The following is a 23,130-nucleotide window of genomic DNA, read 5'->3' on the forward strand; positions in this document are numbered from 1 at the left end:
CCTGCTTTGGTCAAAACCCCACCCGACCCCCAACTCAGCTGCTCCCTGTTTACCCCGACACGAGCGCATAGCAGTGAGCAGCGAAGAACAGAAGCTCTAGTTTTAGCCCTTTTCATTCAGTTTTCATTCTTCCCCATTCTCGTTTTCTCAGTTTTTATTATTCAGTGCTCTTATTGTGCCTATTTTGTGCTGTCTTTGCACTCTCGCATAAACGCAGGTCCAGCACTGTGATTGGACAGACTCAGTCAAGGGGGCAGGTGGTCATGTTTCATAGTGTGTGGGTTGGTGCAGTGAACAAATGATTATTTCATGCTATGCCCCCTTTAAAATAGGGCAAATATGATCATCATTGAACATTTCCAAAGTTTTATTCTGTTTATATGGGAATGGAAAATGCACACTGACAATATGGAGTATTATCATCAAATTATGCAGATGTAGCACAAATTTATTTATAAAGTTTGTACCTGTGCCAGCCTTAAAGTGCTTAGGTATGTAGTACTACTTTGGAGGTAATTCTATATGTGAAATCCGCAGGCAATGCTGTAATTATATTTGCAGTCCTGCTATTATTCCCACATTGAATAAAATAACAATTCTCAAGATATTGCTATGTTGCTGAGGTATTAAAATATTTTTTCTGGAGACCCCTGCCAGTTTATTTATTTTTTTAATTATTAGTTCATTTATTTATGTTCTTTTATTTATTTATTTATTTGTTTGTTTGTTTATTTATTTATTGAGAACCTGCCCCTCCAGCTAAAACAAAATTGTCAATATGTAGACTACCACAGCGTATTTATTAAAAAATAAATAAATAAATAAAACAGCACGCGGTGCAGGACTTTTATTTTATATTAATTACGGACAAATAGAATAAAATTAGAAATAAAATAAAAATAAAATAAAATCAACACCATTCTGGTTATACAAGGTTACTAAATTACATTGTGAAAACTTACAAAAATCAGAGGATGAAAATAACCACCTGTATATTTAAATATTATTTTTTATATGTGACCTCTAACCCGGGCCGCGCCCCTGCAATTCCTTCGCCTCAGTTTGAGCACCGCCGCGGTAGCGTTTACACTGCACTTTCCTGGAGGGCGTTACTGCAGAGCCTCACTGTGTCATGTACAAAATGTTGTTAGCAAGAATTAGATAATAGATTTGGCATAAAGTTAAATCTGGAGCTGTAATTACTTCTGGAAGCGCTTGGGTAAGAAGAGTCTGATCTTAAATCAGCTTAAGAAGCAGGAGATATCATGAAAGACACAGAGTACAGACCACAGAACCATGTACTACACAATTCACAGAAGTGCACATAAAACACACGCGAGTTCCGGCACTAAATATATATTCTGAACAACGCTGATCCATTTGGCTATCCTTCGTTCACCGTATAATTTGACACGATATAAAGGGCACTGACATATTCTAATTATATTTAACAATAACAAAAATATATACATAAATGAATAAACAAGGAACAAAATTATAGATTTGTGTTTTCCTACACATTAACACCTGTTGTTTTGCATACTTTATAAAAACCCCTTTTTCATTGCCCAGGACCCCCACATAGCAGATTGGTTGGACTTGTCGGTTGGAGAACAGTGTTAAAAGGGGTAAATTAAGTATGCAGAGCAACAGATTTCCTATAGTCTAATTCTAGATCTAAAAAGTACACCTCTAGGGTCAGCTGAGTTGATAAAAATGACACGACGGGTCATTTGAAGGTTTTGTCTGGTCAGTGTATATAACCTATAGTTATTTTTCTCACTCTCATATGTTTTTACAGAGCATTGTTGTAATATTTCTTAGTTATTCTCAGTGTCTGCACAATAATGTCAGTTTAATCGACCGGCTGAACACTGTTAATGTCTGTCTTCCAACAGCCTGCTTGTGCTTCTTAATGATTCTGATCCCATTAAATGGATGTTGAACACACCAATCATGGACTTAACAGCTTTTTGGCTGAACCTAATAACATTTGGTGTAATTACACTTGTCTTTGAAACTCCCCTCATCAAACCAAAGCTTCACTGTGGAGAAACCAAACAGGATTTTATCTGTGTTGCCAGATCTCCAGAGCGACGATTTGTCAGGGATCAGGAACGTCAAATACAGACACTTCCTAGAGATGGCACGATCGGCGAGGCAGCTGCCAGCTGCACGAGTTTCCATCGACCAGAACAGACATCGGGTAAAGAGATCTGCGCTGTTCAGCACAGGGGTCAAAGTGTGTCCTCAGGAGAGCATGGCAGAGGTCGTCTCCAGCCATAAAGCCTACTACAAACTGAGAGGTAGGACATCAAACACTTCTCTTCACCAGGGACATGGCACGGAAAGTTAGGGCCAAATTTGGCTGCAACAGTGCACCCCCTCATAAATCATAATTAACTTCCCAGGCATCACGAGCCTTCTGGGATACAAGGCAGCAGCATCGGGGGCGAAAATAAACAGAAAATACTGGCTGAGAACCAAGAGAGATAAAAGTGGTGAAAGACAATCATCATCTCTTTGTTTGCCTTTCAGAAAATATATATTTTCCACTTTGATGTTTCTTTAGATCAAAGTTAATGAGACTGAATCTGAGAAAACAAAGGGAGGTCTAATATAGGTTCATTCTACCCCCTCTGAAATATTCGAGTAGTGATTGCCTGGTTATTAGGTAAACATCCAAATGAATTCTTATGACTTCAAAAGAAATTCACTTTATTAAAGTAATTGCACATGCTTATGATGCTGATAGAGTAAATCAAATAGAAATCCGATAAGACACCTAACATCACATTACTCATCACCATCAAGGAGCGAGGAGTCAAAGCGCACTTTCCAAAACTTTACGTTCTTTTACCTGTAAACAGTCTGCCAGGAAGCAGTGTGGGAGGCTTTCCAGATATTTCTGGACAGAGTTCCTGACACCGTGGAGTATCAGCAGTGGGTATACGCCTGCCAGAGAGACTCGCTGTGTGTGGACGACTTGGCCCGAAATTTCAGCAGCACCCAGGAACACCTTGACATGGTGGCGAGGGTGAGAATATTCTCGTGCTTTACTATCATGCTTTATTCTCGCAGTTAAATCAGGAAATCCTCCTTACTGTGCTTTTTCTTCTTCATGTCATCCCCAGCAAGTGAGCGCTCAAGAGGAACTGGAGAGGTAAGAAGCCAGGCAACATTTACCAATATGAAAGACATAGTAAGCAAGAAACTGTCCAATCACAGCGTTTTAAAACTGACAATTACACAGCGTTTTTCTGGACCCAACCTGTGAAAGAATCATGCTGAGGTTTTTGTTTGGGAACCGAACAAGTTTGTACTCAATCTCTACTAATACGTAATGTAAATTACGTTATGTTATATATATATACAGTGGAACCTCTACCTATGAACTTGATCCGTTCCGTGAACCGGTTCGTAAGTGGAAAAGTTCGTTTCTCGAGTCAATTTTCCCCATTTATTCCAAAATAATGGAAAAACAATTAATGCGTTCCAGCCCCCACCCTTTTTGCACTGATATATGTTTACAACACTCTCAAATTAGTAAAAAAAAATACATGTAGCTTTACTAACAATACAGTAACAGAAATACAGTGGAAACAGTAATAAAAAAGAAATAAAAGTTTTAAGTGGTTCGTATCTTGGAAAGTTCGTTAGTAGAGGTTCCATTGTGTGTATATATATATATATATATCCATAGTATAATAGTCGTATTTATTTTCACCACCCTCTTGATACATTTAAATATATTTCTATGCTTAGTTTATCACATGTATCATATTTTAATTTATATGTTTTATAATTTGTACTATATTTTGTCATATTTTGTGTTACTGTTTCACTTTGTATTAGTGTTTTTATTACACAGTTTGTTTCTTCATTTATATTAGTTACGTTTATTTTTATTTTAGATCTGGTTCCTAATTTAATCACAATTTAACGTGATTAAATTAGATTAGATTAACGTTTGAGAAAGTGGCTCAGAGAAACACACTTTATTAGAAGAGTGAAATGAACCTGAATTCTGTTATAATGTAAATTACAAATCAGTAGTGATTTGGTAAAAACTGATGCAGCACAGTTTAAGTATGGTTTATTTTTACAAACTCACAAACACTTTATGTTGTTGTCACACACTTAACCTTTCACTTGCACATTCTTTTATTCACACACCAACCTGTTTTTTTATTGTTTTATTTTTTTTTTTTTTGGGGATATCGCATATTGTTCTGATTCAATGCGAAATAATTCTGTTTCAATGCAAAGTGATTTAAAAATGTTATTATAAAATATCCTTAAATATGTTTATAACTCCTTTTTTTATTGATTGATTTTGTTTTATTTATTAATTTATTTATTTTTTGCAGTGATCTAGCCACAACTGCACCAGGCGAAAAATGTAAGCCCTTGCCACTAATCCATGGATTTTATTGTCTACTTATTTCAAAACACTCTTGTATTAGCAGTGTATTAGGTAACTCATAAGTTCCAATGTTTCAGGTTCAAAGACTCCAGGGGAGCTACTTGTTATGGGATCAGAAGAGGTACAGACTACTACCACTGGCCCAAATGATGGAAACCCCGCATGAGTCCATCATTGTGGCCAGAAGTGGTATATCTTCGTTTTAAAATAATAATGCACACTTGACTAAAGGATGTTGAATGATAATTCTGCCTGGTTTGCTGTTGTCTGAAGCCTGGAGCTGTAGACACTGTTCCTGTGGAGCTGATGGAGCACATAATAGAGTTCAGTGTGACTGTGGAGGACCCAGGACACGTTGAATTACAGACTGATCCTGCTGGTTTCAAGTATGAAGACGTCACCCACAGCCTTCATGAAAAGGTGAGGTCAAACTTTTCCAAGTCCGCAAATACCCCAGGGCTGTGTACAGAGCTCAGAGGTCACTCTTTAATTTATTTGACGTATAGTTCATTAAGTTTAGTTTTTCAATACAGGAACATTTTAGCAAAGTGAAATTCTGCTACCACTTTAACTTTTGCATCCCTTAAAGCAGCAATGCATATGTTTGAGGAGTTGGCGAATGTCTAAGGCTAAGAAGCGCGCAGAGCACTGTATCATGGGTTGTGTGTGTGAATAATTATTTAGATAGAACTGGATAAGAACTTGATGTTGGAAATATATTTTGCACACCTCAGAAATGCCTTGTGTTTTATGGCCCCCATTTGGCATTGAAGTATGACGTTGACTCAGGATGGGTTTGGCTGCCTAAACTCAGCCACAGGTCCATCTAATATGTGCCAAATCAAGTCTGGCCCACACAGCATTTTCCAGTGTCGTAACTGAGCCATAAGTGCCACAGATTAGGCCCATAATGGTCTGCTATCTGCGCGGTGAGTACAGATCCGCACTGTGAGCCATGCTTCTCAGTAATGTTACCCAGGTAACCAGCCCACAGGGCCAAACTTACTTTTTGAACCTGTGTGAGTAACGTTTATTGGTAAAGACCTATGGCGTGGTCAGAAAATGCTTCTATGATTTTTTATTCATTATTTCTTAACGACAGTTTAAATAGAAAATAATAATTAAAAAGTGTGGTCTCAGTACTGTACACTGTAAATTGACCAGTGAGGTGCTCAGTGGTCCAGCTTTATCATTCCCCCATGATGCCTGATGTGTAGCACTAATCGATTTTTATCCTCGGCACATGCTTTAGCGTGTTTGGCATTTGTGCGAAAGCCATACATTGCAGAAGGAGTGAAGAATAGATGGTCAGTAGCTAACACCGGTGTGTTATTCCGCTGACTGCATGGGCATGGCACTGTTAAACCAGAAATGAGCTTGGGGTTTGTAAGGCGCTTACGGTAAACGGGGTCAAAAAAACAGTAAAGCCAGTTAAGAATTGGGAAACTTCAAAAGCTTGTATGGGATTTGTAGAAATAAGGCTATAGCCCTAGTGCATGATTCTTAGCTCAGCAGAGTGTGTACCGGAAATAAGCCATAATCTTTACAGCCCAAGGTTTCTAATTTCAGTCTTTATGCTGACAGCCACAAGTGGATTGTTTTGCAATTGTTATTTTTAGTATTAGTAACAATATAGAACCCAGTTATGATTAAAGGAGAAATATTCTCCCCCTTCTCCACAAAGGTCTTAATTAAACATTTGTGACAAACCCCACAGCAGTGTTCTCCCCCTGTTTAAACAGCCCTGTTCACGCACACTTTCAGCGCCTGTTCCTTTAAATGATAATGAGCCGCTCGCTGTTCACCCCGACCCTGAGCTCAAAGCAGTCAGAAGCGAGGAGCTCTGGTTTTTAGCCGTTTTTGCTCAGTGCTTTTATTTACTTCTTTTAACCTCATCTTTGTGCTCTCACATAAACACGGGTCATGCACTGTGATTGGAGAGACTCAGATGAGGGGGCGGGGCAATACTAAAGTCACTGCACTTGGCTGAGAAGCTGAGCAAATTCAGAACAGCTAGTTTTATTGAAGGTTTTCCGACTAAGGCAGTCCACTGCGTGGACCTATTTCACAGTGTATGGGTTGGTGGGGTCCAGATCCCCAAATTATTGTGCATGTACACACAACCTGGGATTTTTGCCTAGTATGTTCCCTTTAAAATTATTGCATAAGCAAGTCACATTTCTCCACAGGACCCGTAAAAGTCCTGCTGAAAGATGTTCATTTACCCCTCTGCAGATGCTGCACATTTTCAGCAGACTTCCTGGCTTTAAGGAGATTCGACTGCTGGGATTCCAGTGAGTTGGAACTGTTGGATTTGTCCAGATATTACACTCTACTGAGCTTGAAAATTGCCTTTTTTGGATGGGTAGTGCTCTTTCACAGGGGCAAGTTGGGGTGTAGCTAGTTTAGCAAATACACAGGAAAGTGCACACAGGCTCATTGTTCCAATTAGGCTGTATGAATATGCATTTAATATATATTTCATATTGATACTGCAATAACACACTACAATGAAACAGACATAATATGCAGTTTGACTTCTTTCATCATATCTGTATTAAACCTCACATTAAAACAGATATTATACCTTATATTTCCTTAAGCTTCTCATAATTATAACACCATCAAGTGACCAGACTTTTATATAGTATAAAAACGTGTCTCTGATCTATTTATAACCTCTCTTTACCCCAACAAACCACCTGGACAGATCTGGAGGGGTTTCAGTGCACTATGCTGTGATCTTTGAGACAAAAAAAGACTCTGAAGAGTTTTCAGAGACAACGGCTGGGACAGAAATAACCCTGAAGGACATGGTAGCAAAGGCCCTGAGCGAGGACATGTCCCTGCCTTTGGACATTCATTCCCTCAGCTTTGAACCAAGTACGTAAACCCAGTGGAAGTCAGAGAAACTAAGTTTTATGTGGAATGAAGCTTTTTATCTTAACATTATTATGTGTTACAGAACTGCCAACAGACCACACGAGTTATCTACCTAGGGATGTTAATACACAACCTACAGTGGCCATCTCAGAGGAGAGTATAAAGCCCACTGGCGTTTCCGTGGGTGATACAGCTTCAGAATCCATGCCTCCTGTGACTGCATCAACATCTAATATAGAACTTCCAGGATCAACTACTGGCTCACAGCAAGTTGATCCTGAGGAAGGCAACCTGATCACAGAGGAGGCCCAAGTAACCGAAGGTACTGTCAAATCTTACCTAGTGTTCCTTTACGGTTTTTAAGTCCTGCAAACCGGTGAAAGCCGTATGTGGATGTTAAGGTGTCCACCTTCTTTTGGGCATGTAGTGGACTTCGGTTGCTGAATAGATATTACATTTTAATGCATGTTCAAACAAACTGTTACCCATTATTACTGCTCTGTTTTGAAGGTCTGAAGAGGAACAGTACCTTGGATTATCCTTTAAAGCCGTCTGAAGTCCAAGAGGATCTCGGAAATGAGATCGTTGGCACAGCTTGGCCAACCAACATGAACTCTTTTGAAGGATCAACAGCATCAACTTCTGTTCAACCCTTATTGTTTTTTGTTACTGCAGGAGCTACAGGCACTTCCCAAGCAGAGGAAACCTCATCAATGCTTTCCTTTACCTCCACTGAGGTCGCTAAGGAGCACGTTATAAGGGGTGATGCTGTTGGACCTATGCATGTCCCTACAGAAGCTCCATCCCCAGAACCCACTGAAACATACGGTGTTATAGAAAGCCCTGAGATACCTAGTGTTAGCAAACCCACTCAGTCAGTAGAGTTCCCAACACGCCCAGCCGTTATAGAGACCATACAGCCACTACCGGCCACACCCGAGCCCATTCCTCCTACAGATACACCCTCCGTTCCCTCAGTTTTACCAGATGAGAAAGCCCATGATCAAGAGGTACAACCTCCACAGATACAATCCCCTCATGATCCAAGAGGAACGCAAGACAGTGACCTTAAGGTGCAAGAGGACATAGTACAGACTGAGGAGGAAACGGCTACACAGCATCAAGACCATTCTGGTGAATTTGAGCCAGATGAGTACCCACAATCTTCAGCTCCGCCTCTGGACATTGCTGCCAGCCAGGCCAAAGACCTGGTCGTGTTTTTTAGTTTGCGGGTCTCTAACATGGTCTTTTCGGAGGATCTTTTCAACAAGAGCTCTCAGGAGTACAAATCCCTGGAGAACACTTTTCTGGAACTGGTAGGTAAACACATGTTCATCTTTGATTGTCTTTGTTTACGTGCATTTTTGTCTTTGCTTTACTCTTAGCACAGGGTGTTTTTGTTTTTATTTTTGTCAGCAGTCAACGTTTACAGAAACAGAAAGTCCAAATGGACCTCATAGATGTTTTATTTTTCTACACAATTGGGATTGGTTTATTATTCTGTATTTTTCTGTAATGAACCCATTGCCTGTAGAGACACTGACGATATACGTAGCAAAGGGAAATCCTACAGCAGTGACCTCAAGCCACTCCTCCAAACCTTCAGAGAGCATATATCATCATCCTTTATCCCTTCCTTCTCCTGTTCTACCCAAGCTGTTAATGTGGATTCAGTTGGGTTTAGCCTGGCTCGGGTTTGGTGGATGATGAAATACAACAAAGAGCAGCACTGGGGGTCTTGGGTTTAGTCCACACTACAGTGAGTGACTGGGTTGAGTGTGTGATGCCCTGTGATAGGACTGGCACCCTGTCTGGAATGTGTTTCTCATGTGGACATAAGGGCTGTTCCTGACCTCGTTCAGAAGCACTAAATGAAAGCATGGTATTCACTGTTGTTTATCACTCTGCTGGTTGATTGTTCTTTCAACTAGAGACAATTCCCAGAACCCAGTAACTTGCCAAACCCAGAAGAGTCCGGTCAGCAGACTGAGAGAGAAGAGCGGACATTAGCCTCCATACCGGTACCTCCATAAAAACGGTCTTCTTTAATCTGTTGTAGGGATTAATCTCAAATTTCATCTGTAACTAACACAACTGGAGACAGTGGTAGCATCCTGAAGACCTTCTCCTGGCCAGTTATTCATTTTTAACAAATGTTTCACACTAACCCCATTAACACTTCACTTCCTCTCTTTTCCACCTGTTGCTTTTACACACACACACACACACACACACACACACACTGCCTTATGTTCATTCTGGTGTTTTATGTTATATATATTATGTATACCTTCATGTTATTTTTATTGTTTAATTTATACAGATACCTCCTTCCACACACTGTCCATTTTCTCACCTCCACTGACCCCACAGGAGCTCTTTGTAGTTCTACAATTACATCTTGTAGTCCATTGGTTGCTCTGAATACGTTTATAGCCCTGTTTCACCCTGTTCTTCAATGCCCAAGACCCATACAGAGTATTTAAGCCTATGATTTGATCAGTGGATGATTCTCAGCGCTGCATCGACACTGACATGTTGGTGGTGTGTTAGTGTGTGTTGTGCTGGTGCGAGTGGATCAGACACAGCAGTGTCTACTGGAGTTTTTAAATCCCTCAGTCTCACTGCTGGGCTGAGTATCCTCAAAGAGGGTTGATAATGTATGCTGAGCAATAGATGGACTACAGTCTGTAACACTGTAGAACTACAAAGTGCTCCCGTGTGGTCGGAGGAGCTGTTAAAGTGGACAATGAAGGTAGAAACAAGGAGGTTGTTTGAATGTTATAGTGTACAGTAGAGTGTAGAATGAAGCCAAACCATGATGGAAGTCTTGTACAGTTTTGTCTTGTAGCTGGGAATACAAAGACAACATAAAAGAATGTGTATAATACATGAACTGTGTATGTTTGAGTTATAATATGTATTGGGGGTGGGGGGGGTACTCCCTGGTGAGTGGGCTCTACTGGTTTAAGTCTTGCTTCACTGAGTGGATGAACGGTGTCAGTGGTTTGATGGAGGGACTAAGAGGATTATGCTGAATACTGGTCAAGCACCAAAGTCAGTGTTTGGTGGACCGTCATGAAAAGGCTTTCCTGAAGCATGGTTGCTATTTCCTGAAGGACTCTTAGTGTGTCAGGACTGGGGTGGTGTGGTGTGCATCAGGTGACTAAACACTACGCCTCACTGCTGTATGACTGCATAAGAGGCTTTGCATAATGCTGCTGTGAACAACAGCAGGCCACAGATGAACAAAACAAGGTTCCGTTTAAAGGGGAGTTCCACCTGTTTTTCCAGAATTTCAGCAGGGTTCAGTTTTTAGGATGTGAGAGTGGATAATAGTATATCATGGTTATGGCTTAAGATTCAGTTTAAAATGTTATAAACAAGACATTACCCAAAGAATCATATTTATTCGGATCATAATAAATTGTAAATATTTCAGCTCTAAGGTCTCGGGGTCCTGGGTTGGTTAATGTCTTCTGGCCCTAGGTGTTTGTGTGTCCTACACGAGTTTCCTCCCACAGCCCCAAAACACATGTAGGTAGCTGGAGTGTCTGTGTGAGATTGTCGACAGGTGTGTGTGTGAGTGACTGGGTGTTTTTATAAATTGCCCTATGTGCTTTAGACCCAGCCCAACCGTGAACAGTGTGAAGCACTTCCAGAAGATGAATGAATAAATACGTGTTGTACACATTGTGACGCCTGGTTCCTATCACCACAATTGGAATTAAATCCAGTGTCAGCAAGTTTCTCTTCAGCGCACCACTTCGCATCAAACAGCTCTGAATGACTTTAGTGAGACTCTCCTTTAAGCTGAAATGCAGCAGCTGCTGAGAGAAACACACATCACCTAATAGTAGATAACTTCATTACACAGTTCAGCGATTTGTGGCTTTTCAACGATCCTCTAAGACAAAGAACACGTCCCGAAGTATTGAATAAGAGCCTTAGGGTTAGAACCATTGTCATCAACAGTTCCAGTGATTTTTTTTTCTTTATTTGTTAACAATTACAAGGAATATAATTTAATAGATATTCACTAGGTGGGCGTCCTAAAACTGGATATCATAATATGCATTTATCTCCTAAAGAGTTATATCAGTTACTAGCATCTTCCATCTATGAAAACTCCATTTCCAGTTATGAATGGTTGCCCAAACTAGTATTACCTTTCTGATGTGTGGGAGTTTACACTGATAACATGAGCTGCACAATTTAAAAGTGGTCAGACGTTGATCTCCATTGGTAAGTAGCAAAACTAAATGACAGTTGAAGTAATTTTCCGTCCATAAATGGGCTTTTTCAGTGTTGCTGTATGCTAAATAAAAAAATGCAATTTTTCTTCATGAATACTGAAACACCATTAAAGTCCATTTATAATATATCATCATAACTGCTGTTCCCTTAAGAGTATAGACATCTGTAACTGAAGCCTAGCATACCGCTAGCTTGTGCATGTTTAGCCCTTTAGCCCTCATTAGCTGTTTCTTTACTCCTGTCTCTACTGGTTTGAGTGGCAACCATTGTGACTGGACATGGAGAATGTGCGTTTTTACACTTTTCTGAAAGTCAGCAGCTGAGGGAAATGTTTTAATATCATGACCAATATGTAGAGACTAGGACTGCATTGGCAAAGCCTTCTGAAATCAACCAGTAGATACAAGTGTAACATTAGCCTCTTGTACTCATTTGTGTTAGAGAGCGAATTGTGACATGGCTCTGTGACAAACAGAAAGACCTGTAGAAAATGTTCCTGACGCTCTGAGATTGTCTATGGCTTTCTTGAAGGATGTTATGAGTGCTTTACTGTGCTTTACTAATAGATGGAGCATGAGGTGCTCTGTGCAGGAGAGGTCCACCCGTGCCGTTTCTTATAGGTGAGAGATAGATCTGACAGGACAGTTTAAAGTTTAGATTGTTCCCTGGCCTATTTCCTTATCGCACCTGAGAGGTTTCTGATATATTGTTTAGTAAGACAGATGGTACCGTGTTTTCTGCGGTGGTGTCAGTGGAAGATGAAGTAATTATAATGAAATCCTTTAAGATGTTTGGTGAGAGCAGTATTGAGAGAAGCAAGGGAGCCAAACTTGTCATAATTCATATTTGTTTTTTCTGTTTATCATTGATTCCTCCTGTCTTCTTTCATATGTTCCCAAAAATGCCACTCTCTGTCTGTCATCTTTTAATCACGGAATCAAATCTTGAAGCGATTCCTAAATATATTCTTTCTTTCTGTTCATTAGAAGCTTTCAAATATTTTATTTTATAATTTATTAGACTCCCTTTAATATGTTTATATCCATTTTGAATTATTTCAAAAGATATATTAATATATCTTTTATAGCGGATCCATCATTTAGTGGGAGTTGATGTGTAAGGTTGTCATAGTGTTCAGTTTGAAACGATGGACCCTTTTTTTTTTTTGCTGCTACATAGAACCATTTTCCAAATATTTGGTTCTACAGAACCAGATATACTAATCCTAGCCCTATGGCATATTCTCTGTCAATCTGAAGAACCATTCCACTAGGTAAAGAACCATTTCACCAGGTAAAACAACATATAATATACAAATGGTTCTGCATTGAACCCATGGTTTGAAGTAAGGAGCATTGACTTTAATACGGAACCCTCAAAGAACCCTCTTTTTTTAAGTGGGTATGGTCCTGGGGGCCTCGGTTTTTGGATCCCCTTCAGAAGTAAAGGTTATTTATATTGAAAGATACCCCCATTGACTGAAGTTAAGACTAGGTTAAGGTTAGATTATTGTGTAAGGCCATTTTAATAGAATTTACAAAGCACCATACTGACAGGAAACACTAACTATAACACCCTGAAGTGCTAATCAGATCATCTACAGACATCAGATCAAAGACACTCTCTACTGTACTGACTTATCTTCTCTGCTCCTCTCTTCAGCTTCTTCCATACCTGCAGTCCAATCTGACTGGCTTTAAAGAGCTGCAGATTCTCAACTTCAAAAATGGCAGCGTGGTGGTGAACAGCAAGATGAGGTTGGCCAAACCCGTGCCGTATAACGTCACAGAAGCAGTTCACTGCGTTCTGGAAGACTTTTGTAATGCTGCTTCCAAGAGACTGGACATTGAAATCGACACCCAGTCAGTGGATGTTGCAGCGGGTAAGGAGATGAGAGGTAAGAGAACTTATGCAATATATATTTACAAAAGAAATTGTTGTTTATTAATAAATTCTAATAATATCTCAAGATATTTACTTCAAAATTGTGAACTGCCTCGTACATGTTTAATGTGCATTTATTATAACTAAAGTGAAGTCGTTGTTAATTAAATAGTAAGTGCATCCCTGACTTAATCGCAACGGCAGTGGAGAAAAGAAACATCCTTGTCATTAATCCATTTTCTTGGTCCTCCCAAGCTGATGACGGCGATCCATGCAAGTACATGGCCTGCAATGAGTTCTCTCGCTGCGTGCTGAACACAATGACCGCTGAAGCAGAGTGCCTGTGCGATCCCGGCTACAGCATAGTGGATGGCCTGCCATGCCAAAGCATCTGTAACCTAGAGCCTGACTACTGCCTGAATGGAGGGCTATGTGAGATCATCCCAGGGCATGGAGCCACCTGCAGGTGCTTCAAAACTCACATCAAACTTTTGGATGTAGAAAAAGAGGATTAAAAATAGTTTCTTATTCTTCAAGTCTTGCCCATCCCCACTCATCTACATTTCTTCTCTAATACGCGGCTAAACGGGCCACTCGAGTTTAATTTCAGCAGTTCATCTGCTGTTCCATATTGAGGGCTGGGACTGAGGTCTTGAGGGATTGCTGTCAGTCAAACTGTCCTGGCATTTGATCTTGTCTCCTGAGCCTATCACATGCAGACATCCTGTTGTCATCATGCTGAAATATGGGAATGTCAGTGTTGAGTGCTGCTCAGATATAAAGCACAATGTTACTGGAAGGCAAGGGAAACAGAGTCTGGTGTAACCCTTATTCGACAGAGTTGATGCTGTCATTACAGCAATTATTAGATGTACACAAGTTTTAAAACATGTTTTGTGTACCATATACTTGCAATTTAAAATTCAAACATTCTCCACCATCTTTTGTCAGTTTATTGTAACTGTTATGTAGTTTTAAAAATGACAGTTGTGGTTTTATTTTAAAAAATTGACCTAACATTTAAGTAATAATATATATATTCCCGATTGCTAACATTGAAATCACCATTTTTAAATCGTCGAAACCAAAACTCACACATACTTTTGGATACAATATTATCCCCAAGAACAGAACAAATCAATGCACATCGTCACTGTCCAATGAAAAACACGTATCTCCCAAAAAACTTTACAGGAGGAGGAAAACACCTTAAATTTTAATGGAATTCATGAAAAAAGATTTAATTTAATGTAAGTTTAGAGCATTTCTGTTAGTCCATTCATCATGAAAATTTGATGGAAATCATAATGAATGCAGCGACCAATTAATTCTTCTCACTCACCATTTTTAAACTTCTTCAATTGTAGGTTGAGTAGTCGGCCATTTTGAATACTACACAACATTCATTCTTTCATTGTCTGTAACCTCTTATCCAGTTCATCGCTGTGGGTCAGGAGCCCGCAAGGCAGGAACACACCTTGGAGGATGCACCAGTCCGTCGCAGGGCACTCACTCATACACTCATACACTCACACCTATGGACACTTTTGAGTAACCAATTCACCCAACAACGTGTGTTTTTGGAGCATGGGAGGAAACCGGAACACCCGCAGACACAGGGAGAACACACCACACTCCTCACTGACAGTCACCCGGAGGAAACCCACGCAGACACAGGGAGAACACACCACACTCCTCACAGACAGTCACCCGGAGTGGGGCTTGAACCCACACTGCGACACTAGCTGCTGCACCACTGTGCCACCCTACTACACAACAGTTACCAATAAAATTACAACAGGAGAATGTTTTTAATTACAATTATACGTTACACAATATAACCCTTTAAAACATATTTGTACACCTAATATTCTTCCCCCCACCCTCCAATTTTCCTGCCAGTCCAGGGGATAAAACCAGCAGCCTTCCTGTTCTAAGCCCACTTATCAATCCTTTAGGCCACAACTGCCCCCTAAAGGCGCTTAACCAAGTATCAGCGAAGAAATGGAACCCACAGCTAATGTTTCGTCCGATGAGCTTGTTTCAACATGACTTCTCTAACGTGTATCCCCTTAACCATTTCTAGATGTCCGGTTGGTAAATTCTGGCACTATCATGGAGAACGCTGCAACGAACTGGTGTCGGTGCCAGTTGACCCTCTCCTTTTCGTTGCCTGCCTTGTGGGAAGTCTCCTCATGGTTTGCACCGTGATAGGAATCCTGATTTTCATAAACAAGAAATGCATACGGACGAGGAAGACGGTGACACTGGTGTAAGCTGCATTTTGATTCTCCTACCTGGTGATGTAGATATTTGTGGCTCATGTTTGCTTTAGTTGTTTGGGCCTTCTCCACACTCATCTCCAGAGGTGTGGCTTGTGCCTGTTTTAAAGGTCCTGCTGGTAAAACCCTCATCTCCTTTACATTATAGGCATTCACGCTCCTCCCTCCCATTCGAGGGCTCTGTGAGAGTGAATTCAGGTTTTGAGAATGACGAAGGTATCATGACTCACGTGTCAAGCTTCAGCTGTCCCATGAGCACTGACTCTGGGTCGTCCCTATACTCTGACCAAGGCACGTTTCGGTCAGTCGAAAATGTACACCTTAGTATTGAGGTAAAGTGAACGGTTCAAAGGCTGTTCTCAACTGGAACTCATAACTAACCCCTTTCATCAGCGCTGCACTAATCCATGCAAAGCAAACTGTTTCTTTTTAGTTCTTGAAAAATCTCCTCATGGTCTGAAGAGCAAAACAACAACAGCCAAGTTTAGAGCTGTTAAGAATAGCGTGGCATTAGTGATGATGTAACACCACACAACAGTTACATCACTTGCTTCCCATGCTTCCTTTGTCTTATAAGGGATCATTATTGACAGGCAGTGACGTTGCTAAGCTTAGAAACACCAAAATGAATAAGCAGTGTATGCTGTCATCTGACATATCAAGCTTCATGTTCGCCTCATACAGCCATCCCAGAAAATCATGTGCAGACCCATGTTTTTATGAGAGAGCACAAAGACAAAATTAGAGGCAGCAAATGTGACAGAGAAATAAGAGCATTGAGTAAAAATGGAGAAAACGAGAACGGAGAAGAAAGAAAACAGAGCAAAAACAGCTAAAACCCAGAGCTACTGCCCCTCGCTCCTCACTGTTGTGTGCCCGGATCACAGTGGACAACAAGCAGCTCGTTTTCATTTAAAGTAACGGGCTACATAAACAGGGGGCGACCGATGCTGTGGTGTTTGGTCCTTTTGGGGTTTTAACCAAAGCAGGTCGCAGATATTTCATTAAGACACAAGAATTGTGTTTGTTTGTGGGAAAAGTGTAGAATATATCCCCTTTTAAAGATGATGTTCATGGGTCTTAGCTTTCATTTTGGTCCGACACCAACTTTTAAAATTATTGCTTTGTAGCAACTAACAATAACCTTTTTTGCAGCATGTTACTACCCCTGGACTAACACGTAGAGATAAATGCCTGCTTCCTTGTCTCTTATCTTGTCTGATTCAAAAGTAACCTTGCGGATGTAAAGTTACTTTAAATTCACACTGGATTCTGTTCACAGATCCCCAGACAACTCTACCCTAGAAGAGCAGAAAAGCTAGTGCCAGAAATGGTTGATGTCCACCACTGTATACCACATCATGAGGTAAGCCCACAGATTCCTTAAGTTCGAGATGCATAATCTTGTTGAACATTATCTGTATGTACATTTGCGCTCAGTGGTCTGTATGGAGTATTAGCTTCATTTCTGGGCGTCTCATGAACAGTGAGCAGAATATTTCCTCTGTCCAGATATCTGCTTTGGAACATATCATACACTTTAGTGTGGTGGGTTAAAGTCCATGCCAAAGGTCAGAGAAGGTCTCTCTCTCAGAGCTACTCAGTTATCTAACAACCCACTGGCTATAAGTGGATGTTGTTTTAAATCAGAGTTACGTCAAACTTTCCATCAATGTGGACTACTTTATTCTGTTTATAGTGTATATTGCAGTCTTTTATAAGTACATTCTACAATCCAAGTTGATTTTTGCCACTGTGTCGTGTTTTGGGTTCTTTGAGATGCACTCTTAAAAAAAAAGATGGTTCTTCAAAGGTTCCTCAGTAAAATAAGTGGTTCTTTAGTGAACCACAAACACTCAAAGAACAATAGCATTTGCATGCTTATGGTTTCTTGCTTTAAGATATACAGTGGAACCTCGGTTAGCGAACGCCTAGGTTAGTGAACAAATCGGGTTACGACCAAATGTTTTAATAAAAATTTGTACCGGTTAGCGAACAAAATTTCAGGTTGCGTACAAATGGCGTCAGCCACGCGCGTCCGTTCATCTCAAACCAAGTATCATTCGCGCTCGAGACACAGTTACGATCGGTTCGTTCTCGTTCTGCTTCTTTCTGTGTTACTTCGTTTGTGATTATTATTATTTAGCCCTCAATCATGGCTCCAAAGAAGGTTAAGAGTGATACTAGTAGCACGGTACCTGTAGTAAAAAGGCAGCGACCAACAATTGAATTGAAAAAGGAAATTATTTCCAAGTTTGAACAGGGCATGCGTGTATCGGATATCGCGGCTGAATATGGCATGGCGAAGTCGACAATCTCGACGATTTTGAAGAAAAAGGAGGACATTAAAGAAGCTAATGTGTCGAAAGGAGTGAGTACTTTAACAAAGCAAAGGCCTCAAATAATAGACGAAGTAGAGAAGTTGTTGCTTGTGTATATCAAAAAGGTAAATTTTCTTATGTTTAAATGCTTTCTTTAACGTTAGTATGTTTATTTAACTCTTTATGAACTGTATTATAACTGTTCTCATTAAATAATACGTACCTATATAACCTTTAACACTTATATATTAGCGAGTCAACAGGGGCTGGGAACCAATTATTTCTATTTCCTTTCATTCTTATGGGAAAAATAATTTCGGATAGCGAACATTTCGGATTACAACCAACTTTCTGGAACGGATTGTGGTTGTTAATCAAGGTTTCACTGTATAAGATATATATGTAGCTTCTTTTTTTTTTGTAGTGGCTTCTATACTGCACCAAAAAAGGTTCTGCCTTCTGGTGCTCTATATACCCCCCAGAAAAAGATAAACATTTGGCTGATTTTACTGACGATATTCTTCAAAGAATTGAGAAATATTTTCACCTAACTACTAAAAGAGCACTACTAAATTAACTACGAAATTGTTGTCTTTTGTACGGTGAGGACATTTTTTGTATCATAATTCGTAGTCAATTTATGTTCACTAAGTGAGCCTCCATCCACTGGTGGCGCTGTTCCACTTACACACTTAAAGTCCCTGTTATAAACCCGAAGAAGTGCTACGAAGAGAGTTTTCTGTTAGTGATCGCATTACACAAACACAAGCAGGACTTTTCTAACGCTCTGGATTCTGCAGTTAGGTCTTTATTAAGGTTAGGGAAAGTTTTAGAGCTGCTTTTTTCACTCAAGGTTGCCAAATATTTACATATTTTACGAATCCTGGGAACAGTCTTTTAATAAAACACGTACATTTTCACCATTACACCAGGTTGGTTTTGAAGTATTGTAGCAGGTTTAATTCATATTGAAATCTATAACAATTATAAGTGGGAAAGAATTATATAACTATTTATTAGTTTACATTTAGTGAAGTGGAGGTAGTGCAAAATAAAACTTTGTTTACTCAAGATTTACTGCTATTAACGTTTATTTTATAAACTAATAAATGGGCCAGTTTAGTCCAAAGTATTGAAATAGTACAATTACAAGTATACTTCTTATACATTGATTGATATTAATGTGCTTATTACATAAAATATACTCAGGGAAATAGGTTACATCAGTTAAAAGCAAAAATGTTTTTAAGTGTTTGTAATTCGGTACAGAACCATTGTCTTTAATCAAGGACCATTTTTCTAAGAGTGTACACTGTATGTGTCTGTGAATGTGTGTGTACTTTTTCTTGGAGAAACGTATTATTTTCCTGCCTTGTCTGGATAATAAAGTTCATTGTACTAAGCTGGGGCGCAGCAGGTAGTTGTCGCAGTCACACAGCTCTAGGGGCCTGGAGGTTGTGGGTTTGAGTCCTGCTTCAGGTGACTGTCTGTGAGGAGTGTGGTGTGTTCTCCCTGTGTCTGCGTGGGTTTCCTCCGGGTGCTCCGGTTCCAGTGGTAGGTGGATTGGCGACTTAAAAGTGTCCGTAGGTGTGTGTGTGTGTTGGCGTCCCCTGCAGGGTGTATTCCCGCCTTGCGCCCAGTGATTCCAGGTCGGCTCTGGACCCACCGCGACCCTGAACTGGATAAGGGTTACAGATAATGAATGAATGAATGTACTTAGCTGGTTGTTGTGTATATCTCCTGTGTTTAGATGAGATCTTTTTATCCATGCTGTCAATTGTTATATTTTCAGATATGGCGGCTGTCTAATGAACACAGGACCTCATGCTGTCTTGTGAGGGGACCTGACAGTGAAGGGTTTGAGGTGACCGTTTTGTGATTGTAACTTGGCGAGCTTAACTTGGCACCAAAGGTCTTCAATAGTCTTCCAAGCAAACTATATTCAACTCGGTTGGAATGTGTGGTGGCACCGGAACTCACAGATCAACCACGCAGTCAAAATGAGGAGCCAGTGGACTGACGTCATCAGAGGAGGCACCGTTTGAAACTTGGGATAGGTTGGATATTTCGTAGCCTTGTCAAAGGTTCATTTTTTTCCCTCACAGTGAGGTATTTATTACAAATGGATACGTTTGGTGGTATCGTAGCATATAGATGCTATTCACTCAAAAATACTCTAACCTCTCTTCAGTGTCCCAAAAAAGAAACTGAATGTAAAATAAGCTATTCATTTGTATGGATGTTATTTAAACTTCATAAACTATTCAGAAACTGTTTAGTTATTATGCTGATAAACATATTAGAATGAATAATAACCTTGTTTAAAAGAAAGAAAGAAACCCAGCTTTTGCAAGGACAACATGTTTCTCGCCGATCACTTGTTTTTTGAAATCCAGACCAAAACACACAGAGGGATGAGGATAGATTTTTTTTATTCACTTTTACAATGAAGAGAACAAAATAAAAAAGAAAGAATACAAAGCTTCCACAGAAAAGGTTTGTTTGTGTCGCAGCTCTCTAAGGATTTATTGTGTTCTGTGTACCTTGTAAGCGAGGGCTTTTGAATCGCTGCATTGTCACCAACCAGCAGCTGTCAAATATGAAAGCACGGTACAAACTCTGTACTTTCTGCCCAGGATTTATTTATTTCAAAACACTGGATTGTCTACTTCCAGTAAGCTGTAAATCTCAGGCTGTCTGTACAGGCCGTAAGACATCAGGATTGGGATTTAAGGAAATCATTAGATGGTCTCTCTCTCTGTTTCATACATCATGTCTGAGTGGACCGAAGTCTACCAATAAGAGTTTTCAGAAACTTTGCATGGGCGCCAACATCATCATTTGTATAAGTTTTAAAGCATTTTTTGTGTACTATAAAAAATTGTAATACAAATCTTAAACATTCTTCCTCTCTTTTTATTTTAACCGTTGTGTAGTATTAAAAATGAATATTGTCATTTAATTCATCATCATCATCATCGTCTTTTCCACTTAATCCAGTTCAGGGTCGCAGTGTCATTATAATTCCACAAAAAAATAGAGTAGTTTGAAAATGGTGAGTGAGAAAAACTCATTGGTCACTGCATTTGTTGAGTTTCATCTGGAAAAAGTGCCTCTAAATCATGTGCATCAGTTTGTTCTGTTCTTGAAGATGATATTGTATGCAAAAGTATGTGTGTGTTTTGGTTTACGGGAACATTGCTACTTTTCAAAAAAAATTCTGGTCGTCATTTAAATGCTATGAAACAGTTACGATAAAATGACGAGTGGGAAAATGTTTGAATTTTCAGCACAAAAATGCTTTAAAACTTACACCTTACATATGTTCAGTAGTGTGTAGAAGTCTTAGGCACCTAAGATAATGATATATATTTAAACTAATGCCTTCTCAGTGAGCGTGGGGCTTGTATAAAGTTATATATAATCACAGAAAATACAAACAAATATCAAACAAATAAGAAATATACGATCTTTTTTTCTATTTAGGTCTATTTATTTTTCTATAAAGTAGCACGAATTTGTTAAATCCACAGCACACATTATTTAAAATCATTATTAATTCACCGCTAAAACTAGGTACTGGATGATAACCTCAAACAATATGGACTCCACGAGGAGAGATTTGGACAAATTTAAACAACACATTCACACACAGAGGATCACACTGGAGTAATGTGATTGGGTTTATTCTAACGTTATTTGTTTGTTTGTTTTTAGCAAATAAACACTTACTGATTTTTAAATCTCATAATCTTTGGTGCCTAAAACTTTTGCACAGTACTGTGTGTGTGTGTGTGTATATATTTATATATATATATATATATATATATATATATATATATATATATATATATATACACAGACATTAAATTAGTGCTGAGAAAATAATGCCCCCTGTTAGACTAGGATAAGTGTACTCAGGAATTTCAAGAGATGGCATGTCTTATAATCACAACAATACAAGGTCAGTAATTACAGCTCCATCCAGATGACTCTTCAGCATCATCAGCAAAGAAAGGTAATATTAGACTTACTGGAATCTTTTACACACAGCGGGAGTCGAGCTGTAAATACCTGAAGAAACTGAACAGAATGCTACAGAATAACCTTTCAAATGAAAAAGAAAAGATTAAGGCATTAGAGAGCTTGGGTAAAGCTCACATTTTCTGAAAATGCAAACTGAAAAAATGCTAATTACCACAGCAAAAAGAACACCACACTAAAGCAAACAAATACCAACAGAAAGAAAAAAATCTACAATAGACCGCAACCCCTTTTTAGACATTTCAGCGTGTCCTACATATCCACCGTGCCATAGATGTCCCTCGTGTCGAACCTACAGTGCACTACTGCGTTATCTACCTGCCCACATACAGTAAGGAATGACAGGGAGACACAGAGTACAGAGTTGAGGTTGATCTTCACTTGAGGAGGTTCTGGAGCATGGCAGTGGCATAGGTGGGTCGGGCCTGTTTGCTCTCGATGGCGTTCCTCAGGTACTGTATCCCTCCGCAACGCTCCCAGATCTCCTCAAACTGCCGCGGCAGGATCTCCGCTCCACGCTTCCGCGTCAGCCCTGTCTCCTCCAGACTCAGCTCACACATCTCCATATCATCCTTACCTGAGTGTACAACACAGCATACAAAAAAAATCAATGTGCATTAATACATAGCGATATCTGATTTCATGCTGAGCTTGTTTGGTTTCACTGTGGTGTGAACTGCACACTTTGTTGGCCCTTTTTTCGTTGTGTTGTTCTATGGTCTGGACACCCACAGGACCACCACAGGGCTGGTAAGTGTTACACTCACAAGGTGGTGGTGTGTTGGTGTGTGTGGTGCTGCTGGAGTGAGAATAGTCCACCAGCCAACAGTATTCAACGTCCAAAGATGAAGGACTAGACGATGTTTAAAAACTCCAGGGGCCGGGATGAACACACAAACTCCTCACAGTGACCTGAGGAAAGGCTCTAAACCAGGACCTCGAGACCCTGAGGCTGTGTGGCAGTGACACTACCAGAAGCGCCACCGTGGTTTTTACGTTTAGAAATGTAATAGTTCATATATTTCACTTATTT

The 23,130-nt window shown here is 39.8% G+C and overlaps 2 protein-coding genes across 3 annotated transcripts in view; one reads left to right on the forward strand and one right to left on the reverse strand.

Annotated features, from left to right (window-relative positions):
* The first annotated feature begins 1,089 nt into the window (after positions 1 to 1,089).
* On the forward strand, positions 1,090 to 20,880 carry impg1b (interphotoreceptor matrix proteoglycan 1b). Of its 2 annotated transcripts, XM_066684465.1 has the most exons (16): positions 1,090 to 1,219; positions 2,085 to 2,306; positions 2,871 to 3,037; positions 3,135 to 3,163; positions 4,371 to 4,402; positions 4,504 to 4,547; positions 4,700 to 4,846; positions 6,662 to 6,720; positions 7,137 to 7,309; positions 7,392 to 7,631; positions 7,820 to 8,625; positions 13,229 to 13,463; positions 13,706 to 13,916; positions 15,537 to 15,722; positions 17,015 to 17,098; positions 19,846 to 20,880. In XM_066684465.1, the coding sequence occupies exons 2-15, from the start codon at positions 2,144 to 2,146 to the stop codon at positions 17,052 to 17,054; spliced, it is 2,532 nt and encodes an 843-aa protein (XP_066540562.1). In that variant the 5' UTR covers positions 1,090 to 1,219; positions 2,085 to 2,143; the 3' UTR covers positions 17,055 to 17,098; positions 19,846 to 20,880. The 2 variants fall into 2 exon arrangements, with proteins under 2 accessions (XP_066540562.1, XP_066540565.1); XM_066684468.1 differs by lacking the exons at positions 1,090 to 1,219; positions 2,085 to 2,306; positions 2,871 to 3,037; positions 3,135 to 3,163; positions 4,371 to 4,402 and having other exon boundaries at positions 4,507 to 4,547; positions 6,616 to 6,720.
* Positions 20,881 to 21,939: 1,059 nt separating this feature from the next.
* myo6b (myosin VIb) overlaps positions 21,940 to 23,130 on the reverse strand; it is a 46,946-nt gene continuing 45,755 nt past the window's right edge. The window contains exon 32 of the mRNA XM_066684497.1: positions 21,940 to 22,674. Within this exon, the coding sequence (XP_066540594.1) occupies positions 22,475 to 22,674 (200 nt within the window). The 3' untranslated portion in view covers positions 21,940 to 22,474. The remainder of the gene's footprint in view (positions 22,675 to 23,130) is intronic.

Source organism: Hoplias malabaricus, chromosome 1 (genome assembly GCF_029633855.1).
Source record: "Hoplias malabaricus isolate fHopMal1 chromosome 1, fHopMal1.hap1, whole genome shotgun sequence".
Taxonomy (NCBI): Eukaryota; Metazoa; Chordata; class Actinopteri; order Characiformes; family Erythrinidae; genus Hoplias; species Hoplias malabaricus.

Bases quoted from the DNA above. Each gene is read 5' to 3' on its own strand.
- impg1b (XM_066684465.1), top strand. From the start codon at position 2,144: ATGGCACGATCGGCGAGGCAGCTGCCAGCTGCACGAGTTTCCATCGAC. The intron at 3,164-4,370 runs GTAAGAAGCCAG...TATTTTTTGCAG, and splicing joins GCTCAAGAGGAACTGGAGAG to TGATCTAGCCACAACTGCAC. The intron at 4,403-4,503 runs GTAAGCCCTTGC...CCAATGTTTCAG, and splicing joins AACTGCACCAGGCGAAAAAT to GTTCAAAGACTCCAGGGGAG.